Source organism: Colias eurytheme, chromosome 20, assembly GCF_061535395.1.
Source record: "Colias eurytheme isolate Ceu_HAF_F1 chromosome 20, ilColEury1 Martin Lab GWU primary, whole genome shotgun sequence".
Lineage (NCBI taxonomy): Eukaryota > Metazoa > Arthropoda > Insecta > Lepidoptera > Pieridae > Colias > Colias eurytheme.
The window spans coordinates 9593935-9604343 of NC_142999.1; the positions used below are offsets into that span (position 1 = coordinate 9593935).

Below are 10409 nucleotides of genomic sequence, written 5' to 3' on the forward strand. Positions count from 1 at the left end.
AAGGAGTTATTTTTGTTTCATAATATTTCTTATTATGAAACTTAATTTTACAAGAACCATATTAATATCAAACTTTAAACATAAACTTATCCAGCCATACTTTTATAAAATTATCGACAAACGGTTGCACATCACTACAAACCATCAAAACGTCCCATCACTAGCGCACAATTAGCGCTGTGACATGTTACACATATCATTGTATGGCACAGCTAATGCGCAATCAATAATAATTATCCTCATGTTTGCAAGTGTATTGTGCAATACACGATGTCCATGTTTTAGTATCTTTGAGGATAGTTTCAATATTTATTTATTTAATTATTTATTTAGTTGGGTGGGAAATTATTAGTTAGGTATCTGATAATTACTGTGGGTTGAAATGAAGAAGATAATTTAAAACATATAGTAGTAGGGTCATAGTAACATATTTATAAACATAATACATATATTGTTTGATATTTGACGTTTAATCTTTTATTAAAACAATTAACTTTCAATAAAACACAGCACGTAGATAATATAGTTTTTTTTTGTTTACATTTATAAATACCAACGAGATTTTTATTCGCTCAAACGACTCTGCACATAATTAATTAATAGTACGTTCTATTAGTATCTTGTAATAGTTTAAAATTTGTGCCTAATGTCTTACCTATCACCAAAAACATTCCATTTAATAACGAACAGCACTGAATTCTTCACAATTCACCAAAAAGTTTCCAACACGAACATACAAACAGCTATCTTTGCCTTATTATTTATCAGACAAACTTTCACCACCTCTACAACTACACTATACAAAACCAACACCCAGACAAACACACAAACAGTTTAATTAAACAAAAGCCATGGCTACCACGGAGTCAAATGTCACATGTTAGCGAGATTAATTCGCGAAGCAATTACGCGGAGTGGCGTGGCGTTGATATATAGCCGCGGTTCTGGCTGACAGGTGGATTGTGTCTAAATAGCTAAATACTACCTAAATAGTATCTAAATACTACCTACATAGCATCTATAGAGTATATAGGAACGGATAACCTAAAAGTATTGGAGAGAAATTGATAAATTCGAAGTAAAAGTTTTATAATATTATTTTAATAAGTATCAAAAACGTCTCAAAATAGAAGGTATTATTTTGCTACTTCAAAAGCGGATATCTTTATTGAAGGGCTAACTCTACAATATATATGTCAAACTTGCGATTTCCGATACAATAAAATAAAAATGTATATTGCATAGAATTGAAATTAGGTACCTACTACCTACGCGATTTCCTCGGTGTATGTACTTGGATATAGTTCTGTCATCTGTGTATGAACTCACGAAATTAATACGTAATGTTCCTAGCTGTGATTCCTAGGATTAGCATCAATCTCTGTTTTTGAAATTATTCGATCGATCTCCAATTTGCATACTAAAAACAATCCTTCGATTGGTTAATGACAAGCGTCTCTCAGAAAATGAATTGCTAGATCTATTCTTCCTTTTATTACCATCCGGCGATAGCAAACATAATATTCAAATCTATCGTTTTAACTTATTCCTACTGCGTTTAAAGTTATTTCTATAAATACGCCGTTTATCATATTTTTAAGACACCCAACGCGTGTGGTCGAGTTTTACTTGATGTGTCTTTTATTAAGCGTATTGCAGGGCATACTTTACGACACCACTTAAGATTATGACACTATCAACTTCTAAGGATCATAATACAGTATTTAACAGTACCCCTCTGTAACTTAAGTTGTTACTTAGTTAGATATCAATTGGAAACAGATATAGGTGTAGACTGTGGGTTCTATCGTTTTTTTCTGTGGGTTCTATCGTTTTTTTAAGTACCTATATGATTTCAGATAATATACGTCATTGGAAATTGGAAAAATAATAAAAAAGTTTCAAAGATTAACATTTAGTGTCCAATAAAACTTAAAAGAATATACTTCTTAATTTTAATGTCTCATTTGAAATTTATCTTATAGTTGTTTTATTTTGTGGCAATAAAAACCAAAAATGAAGCAATCTCTTTTATGTTACCACATCTAGCTGTTTCATTTTAATGTTTCTGCTTTTGATTGGAATGCTTTATTATTTTGTTGTTTGTAAACTTACGTTATTTTAAACTATTGCTATTAAATTATGAATGTATAAATTACTATAATGTTTTGCATAAATATCATAGAGATATAAAATATTATCTACTTGATGAAATTATTTGTAATTGACTTTGAAACGAATAAACTAAAAACAACTAAATGCTTTCTACATATTTAGTCATTTATTTCAATTTCATTTGCGGATAAATCCTGACAAAGTACTATAGCATCTACCTACTTAGAGTAACAAGACCAAACGTTATAGTGGTACCAAAAGTGAAGAAATTTCGAAATTGTCATCATTCAAACAACAGCTTATATAAACAACAATTTTTTATTAACATATCCAAGTAATTCGATGATAAAGGCATAAAAGCCTTATCCCAGCTGATTAAACCTATAAATGCTTACAATATACATGATACATGGTTCGACATCGATCAGGGGGGTAACCGGCATCTCTTATAGCAAGCTTATTATAACATTCCTATGTCTTTTCGTACCGTGACACCCTTAACGCAAGCTTGTTGCAGCGTTAAACTGATTTTGTTTTTGTAGCAATTTTGATGTCGTCACTCGTAATAGTTCACTCAATTATTGGGACCGGTGCGAACTGCGATCTACATATTTGACAATTTGACAGTTATCAGATAATAATAGAACTTTACATCGGCTTGTTCGAAGAAAAGGCTTCAAAACTTTTGATTTAAGAAGAATCGTGTACCTAAATAGTAAATAAGTGCGTAATCATCACGAGTCCCTATGAGATATGGGGGCATCATATGAACAATTTGAAAATACAATATAACCTACAGATTTATCTGTGTAAGTACCATATAATGTAAGTACCATACCCAATGCAAATCTATTTAAAAATACGTCTGTATAAGTACACATTCTCCACTTGTTATTTCTCTGTATAATAAAATGCAACTCTACTTATTCCCTAAACATAAATTTTATCTAATACTTAATGTAAATCTATAAAAGATTGTTTATTATTTCTTCATGATTCAATATATTTTATCATGTTATTATTTACCTATATAGAATATAAGACTATAAAAGTAAATCTACACTCAAATACACTACCCATATTATACTTATGTAATCTGTTGTTAAGGATCTCATTTAATTTTGAGAAATAAAACCATTATTTATTTCCAGATTCTACAATCAATTCCGAGCACTAGGAATAAGATTACCCAGAGTAACCACATGGAAGCATTGATAGTATTCAAGAAGCCATAGTGCCAGCGCAACATGAATATATTTTTTTCAATAGGAAGCAATATCATACTTTAAATGTTTAAGTGCAATAAAAAACATTTATAAATCCAAAATCTTTATTTAGTCCTTTTTATTTATTTATTGACAAATCATTTGCTCCTTTACTTCTCTTGATATCATTTATATAAAAAAAAAGTGATAAAACATGGAAGTATTCGAAATTAGATTCAATTCTATTTAGCTTAAATATTTATTAAAAACAATTAGGTAGATATATTATATAACTCAAATCCAAATTTGTAAGTAAATAGCATATTAAAAACACCCTTGATTAAAAAAAATTAAGTTTTATTTATAGTACCAGCCTTTAAAACTTAAAATGCAATAAACAAAAGCTTTATATTTACATCACAATGAATAATTCCTACACTAATAGATTAATGGTATTTATATTTTTATTTTAAACTAGCGGTCCGCCCCGGCTTCGCCCGTGGTACATGTTTACGTTTTCTCTACATAAAAACCATCCTCGTACTTCAAGGAATATAATAAAAAAAAATTATCGAAATCGGTTCAGCCGTTCTCGAGTCATGCGCTTACCAACACATTTTGCGATTCATTTTTATATATAAGACTAGCGGTCCGCCCCGGCTTCGCCCGTGGTACATATTTACGTTTTCTCTACATAAAAACCATCCTCGTACTTCAAGGAATATAATAAAAAAAGAATTATCGAAATCGGTTCAGCCGTTCTCGAGTTATGCGCTTACCAACACATTTTGCGATTCATTTTTATATATAAGACTAGCGGTCCGCCCCGGCTTCGCCCGTGGTACATATTTACGTTTTCTCTACATAAAAACCATCCTCGTACTTCAAGGAATATAATAAAAAAAGAATTATCGAAATCGGTTCAGCCGTTCTCGAGTTATGCGCTTACCAACACATTTTGCGATTCATTTTTATATATAAGATTTAAATCAATTATTGTATTTGCATAATAAAGAGAAGATAAATAATTTAAAAACTTGCAGTACTTATGTGTACTTTTAATTTCATTTTTATTAAACTTAAAATGAAAACAATGTAGGTACTATATTAAGGTACAATTAAATTTTTACATTTTCAGATGTATGATACAAATATGAATATTTTAAGTGTAGACATGGTGGCGCCTCCCCCAACTTGAAGTTCTCACTACCACATGATCATCTCCCAAGCCGGTACTTCCTTGTTCAATGTTTGGGCAAGCCGGCAATCAACACAACTGTGAAAGATAAATTGGACTTAAACTGATTATTTGTTGCTTTAAAATTTAATAAGTACATTTAATATGTTTACTTTTATTATTAAAGGGCTTGTCATGGTGTATGTAAACGTCTAAAAAGAAGTTTTTTAAACAATGTCGGTATGGTTTGTTAAATACCTTATTTGTTAATAATTTTTCAAGTATTTCAACGTTTTAGTTGTTTATCTTGAAATTCTTAATATTGTATTAAAAAAAACTTAAATGTGTAGGTACAATGCCTTAGAAAACTTTTAATATAAGTTGCTTCTAACCAAACATAGATAGGTTTGCTTATAAATTAATATAAATATTTACTTTTGACCAGCTGCTCTAGTTTTTGTGAACTCCCAAATCATTTGCACTTATACTTTCAGAGAATTCTATCAACTTCGTCTCAGCATAACTTTTAACTCGTTGGGAGTTATTTATGTACCTTTGTCTTTGTAACTTCAGGGTCAAGGAGCTTCGCGCACTCTGCACAATGTTCTGCTGCAAGTTAAATAAAAATTACTTCAATTAACAATAATCAAAACAGACGAAATCATGCAAAAACCAATACCTACTTTATTCGTAAAAATATATCTGTGTTATCATAAATCGTCCAATGTTTTAGATATATTTATTACTCGTATATTATCTTACCTTGCTATTTCAATTGCTCTTTCATGCCTCTTTCATGCATTCTTTAATGCATATTACTTATCTTTCGCAATTTTTCAATTTGATTTATCCAAATTTTAGATAAAAATACGAGGACAGTGATTATGACATTTGGATTTTTGACGTTTAATTTTCAATCACCGCCATTTTTATAATAACAACCTTGTTTTGTTGAGTTCACAAAATAATCTTACTTTATTTTGGTACCGGGAGCCTTTTCAACATGATTACTATACGATTGCCTACAATGTCCAAAGAGCGAATGAATTCCGAAGTTTTGTCTATTTTTTTAAGATTAATGGCTTGGCTACGAGGCTTTTAGGCCAAGTCGTAATGATTTGTATCGAACATTAAACGTCAAAAATCAAAATGTCATGTCACTGTCCTCATTTAGATAATAAAATCGATCGTTTTTTTTTATTATCTAAAATTTCAGATAAACTTAAACTTAAATATGTGAATCTCATCTTTGGATAAATGGGAAAGTGCGAAAAAGCAATATTGAAATAGCAAGGTAAGTTAAAGTACGAGTAAGGACGATTTATGATAACAGACTACAGAGATATATTTTTACGAATAAAGTTTTGGTTTTTGCATGATTTCGTCTGTTTTGATTATTGTTACTTAATTGAAGTAATTTTTATTTAACTTACAGCAGAACATTGTGCAGAGTGCGCGAAGCTCCCTGACCCCGAAATTACTAAGACAAAGATAGGTACATGAATAACTCCCAACGAGGTAAAAGTTATGCTGAGACGAAGTTGATAGAATTCTCTGCTGAAAGTTTAAGTGCAAATGATTTGGGAGTTCACAAAAACTAGAGCAGCTGGTCAAAAGTAAATATTTATATTAATTTATAAGGAAACCTATCTATGTTTGGTTAGAAGCTACTTATATTAACAGTTTTGTAAGGAATTACACACCTACACTGTACACATTTAACTTTTTTTTAACACGATATTAAGAATTGCAAGATAAGCAACTAAAATGTTAAAATACTTGAAAAATGATTAACAAATAAAGTATTTATTATTTAACAAACTATACCGACATTGTTTAAAAAAACATCTTAAATTATATACACCATGACAAGCCCTTTAATAATAAAAGTAAACATATTAAATGTACTTATTAGATTTTAAAGCAACAAAGAATCAGTTTAAATCCAATTTATCTTTCACAGTTGTGTTGATTGCCGGCTTGCCCAAACATTGAACAAGGAAGTACCGGCTTGGGAGATGATCATGTAGTGAGAACTTCAAGTTGGGGGAGGCGCCACCATGTCTACACTTAAAATATTCAAAGAAAGTGTAAAAATTTAATTGTACCTTAATATAGTACCTACATTGTTTTCATTTTAAGTAAAAATGAAATTAAAAGTATACATAAGTACTGCAAGTTTTTGAATTATTTATCTACTCTATATTATGCAAATACAATAATTGATTTAAATTTAAAATAAAAATATAAATACCATTAAACTATTAGTGCAGGAATTATTCATTGTGATGTAAATATAAAGTTTTTGTTTATTGCATTTTAAGTTTTAAAGGCTGGTATTATAAATAAGACTTTATTTTTTTAATCAAGGGTCTTTTTAATATGCTATTTACTTACAAATTTGGATTTGAGTAATATACCTAATTGTTTTTAATTAATATTTAATCAAAATAGAATTGAATCTATTTTCAAATAATTCCATGTTTTATTACATTTCTATACTAATATTATAAAGAGGAAAAGTTTGTATGTATGTAAGTATGTATGTATGTATGGTTTTCACGCATAAACTACTGGACCGATTTTGATGAAATTTGGCACAGATAATCTTTAGACCCTGAGAAAGAACATAGGCTACCTTTTATTGCGAAATATGTACCACGGGCGAAGCCGGGGCGGACCGCTAGTTTATATATATATAAATGTTATCAAGAGAAGTAAAGGAGCAAATATTTTGTCAATGAATAAATAAAAAGGACTAAATAAAGATTTTGGATTTATAAAATATGTTTTTAATTGCACTAATTCATTTAAAGCATGATATTGCTTCCTATTGAAAAAAATATATTCATGTTGCGCTGGCACTTTATAGTTTCTTGAATACTATCAATGCTTCCATGTGGTTACGCTGGGTAATCTTATCCCTAGTGCTCGGAATTGATTGTAGAACCTGGAAATTAATAATGGTATTACTTCTCAAAATTAAATGAGATCGCTAACATAAGTATAATATGGGTTGTGCATTTGAGTGTAGATTTACTTTTAAGTGTTTTATTATATAAATAATATAACATGATAAAATATATTGAATCAAGAGGAAATAATAAACAATCTTTTATAGATTTACATTAAGTAGTTAGGTATTAGATAAAATTTATGTTTAGAGAATAAGTAGGGTTGCATTTTATTATATAGAGAAATAACAAGTGGAGAATGTGTACATAAACAAACGTATTTTTAAATATACTCTTAAGATTTGCATTGGGTATGGTACTTACATTACTTTTATCTTACACAGATAAATCTGTAGGTTATAATTGTATTTTAAGATTGTTCATATGCTGCCCCCATATCTCATAGAGACTCGTGATGATTGCGCACTTCGCAATAATAAATTATTTACACGATTCTTCTTAAATCAAAAGGTTTGAAGCCTTTTCTTGGAACAACCCGATGTAGTTATGTTAATTTTGCATTTTTAATATAATAAATGTATTATCTTCTTTAAAAGCTTCATTTATTAAATAGATTTCCAACTACATACGTTTCACTTAAATTTGATGTGTATTCTTTTAATAATATTCAAAATAATGTTATAAAAGTTCCATATTTACAACTTCACTAAAATTGCTTAAAACTGTCATTATTGACATTATAACAAGAATGCTAAATGTCAAAGAGAGCGTGCCGGTTCCAATTTTTCGATTGACGTCTCGAAACCGCTCGAAACAGTCTTGTTGCAATTGGTTTTCATATGTTTTAGAAGGTCCCGGTGCCAAAAAAGTAAGATTATTTTGTGAACGCAACAAAACGTACCCATAATAAGACTGTTATTCTAAAGGTGCCGGTTACCCGGCTGCGCAATTAACGCATACAAACTGACTTATCGATGTTATAATAACTATGTTACTATGTGGAAACAATGATATGATGCTATGTGAACTTGTAGGTGAAATAAGAAATTTCGTGGATTTCTAAGAAAATACAATAATATTGATAGAGTTATAAATTGTATTGTTAGAGGATGCAGTAATTAATCATTAAAGTCTTACTAACTCACTTCAGAAATATTGATTTTATTTTATTTATTCCTAAAACAAATACCTTTATTAGAAATATAATTTTCTATCTATTCTGCAAATTTGCAAATCTATTTTAATTATGCTAAAGAACCTAACAAAATCTGAGTCCTACATTAAACATTACTAAATCATTCATTTCTCTATTCCAGGTGAAAATCTGGTTCCAGAACAGACGAACGAAATGGAAGAAGAAGGACAACGTGTCACATGCAGAAGTAGCAGAGATGAAGCAGCAGAACAAACCTCTAGAAGAGAAGAAAGAAGACAGAGAAGACCCGCTCGCTCTCGACATGTCAAAGAAGAATTGCAATAAGATACTTAGTGAGAAGTTAAAAACGAAACCCACTCAAAACGTACTGCCAAAACCTAGGAGAGTGGAAAAGGGGGTAGTTCTAGAAACGATATGTGACGCTAACGACATAGAAAGTAGGATATCAATAACTAAAATAACGAATAAGCTGTCGAGCACAGATCTGTCGGAGACGGGAGTTTCGGTAAAGAGTTTCAACCCTCAGGACGAGCTGAAACTAGACGCCTTGAGTAGAGATGTTGAGATGTAATAGATTCAATTGTTGGATGCGATCTCTGGATATACCGAATACAAGTATTACGATTCAATGTATTATTTTAAACAGACTAGGTAGTTAAATAAAAATGTCACTACGTAAAGTTATTTCGATTTTCCTGAAAAAAATACTGAGTTGTACAAAAACAAGGAATTTAAAACCTTACATAAAATTTTGGCTTTGTTCTATAAAATTAGAAATCCGTCCTTTAAAATGAATATGATTATGAACCCTTCCAAGATATGATTTTTATATACAATGCCAAATCTCGAGAGAGTATCAGAATTTTTCTGTTAAAACTTACCAAAGAACATTTGAAAACAGGTCTAAAGGATGGAAAACATCAATCAGTTGAATTATATAAAGCTGCAGGACAGCCTTGTATTGATTGCATAGAGATTTGTTTTAGTATTTTTAATCGTTTCTTATCATAATACGATATAGGTACTTACCCGAAAATTACTTGCCTAGTAAATAGGTAATCTGTGTTTTTAGCCTTAGTATTTGATATTAATAAAATATTGTGTAAGTAACCTAACTGAAGTCTGAACTAACTTTTTTTTTACAAACTAAATCGAACCTTTTTTTGTGTCACCTACGCTATGCAAAAAATGACTGGTTTAAAATGATATGTTTTTCATAGTTGTAGTTTATGCTGCATCGATAAGTCAGTCAGTCATATTTTTTCCTTTTTATTTTATTATATTATATGGCATCTGTTCAAAAGGCGATATAAAATCAGGGTCGGTCTCAAGGCAACAAACACGATGCAGTAAAACATGCAATTAGACTATTATTAATTATTATGCCTTGTTAATCTGTATACGATTAGATAGATTATATTATTATATAAATAACAGTCAGTAAGCAGTATTATATTATTTTTTAGTTTTAAGTCTATCTGATTGTATTTTTTTTTTGGTATAAGCCAGAGATCGCAAAATGTGTGAAAAAGTACAATATTATTTTTTGTCTGATAATTGAATCTCTGATAATTTGAAGACATGATGGTCTTTGCAATCGTTTGTTTTTCCTTCTATCGTTGTATTTCTTTTCTGCCCATAGAATATAACATGTCTTCAAAGTTCAAAACGAGTCTCAAAATTAAAAATTGTCTAAGATTGTAAATTTTTCGGAAAAAGGGTAATAATGTCTCAAATCTTAAGTAATGTTAGTGTTTGTATGTTATTATATACATTGCTTTTGCTTTTGTTACCTAACCGTATGTTTTGGGAAATTATTTAAGAAACAAATTATTTAGTTT

General features: G+C 29.8%; 1 protein-coding gene and 2 long non-coding RNA genes across 3 annotated transcripts in view; 2 read left to right on the forward strand and 1 right to left on the reverse strand.

Annotated features, from left to right (window-relative positions):
* Nucleotides 1-9200, forward strand: part of LOC149899874 (uncharacterized) — a 73843-nt gene extending 64643 nt beyond the window's left edge. Inside the window, exon 4 of the mRNA XM_090113722.1 lies at nt 8729-9200. Within this exon, the coding sequence (XP_089969848.1) occupies nt 8729-9139 (411 nt within the window). The 3' untranslated portion in view covers nt 9140-9200. The remainder of the gene's footprint in view (nt 1-8728) is intronic.
* LOC149899875 (uncharacterized) lies at nt 3969-5609 on the reverse strand. The gene is made up of 3 exons (XR_016457893.1): nt 5260-5609; nt 4933-5106; nt 3969-4596 (listed from the first exon to the last, which is right to left on the reverse strand). It is a non-coding gene; the product is annotated as an uncharacterized LOC149899875 (long non-coding RNA).
* On the forward strand, nt 5632-6974 carry LOC149899876 (uncharacterized). Its single transcript, XR_016457894.1, has 3 exons — nt 5632-5791; nt 5933-6113; nt 6461-6974. It is a non-coding gene; the product is annotated as an uncharacterized LOC149899876 (long non-coding RNA).
* Nucleotides 9201-10409: the final 1209 nt, after the last annotated feature.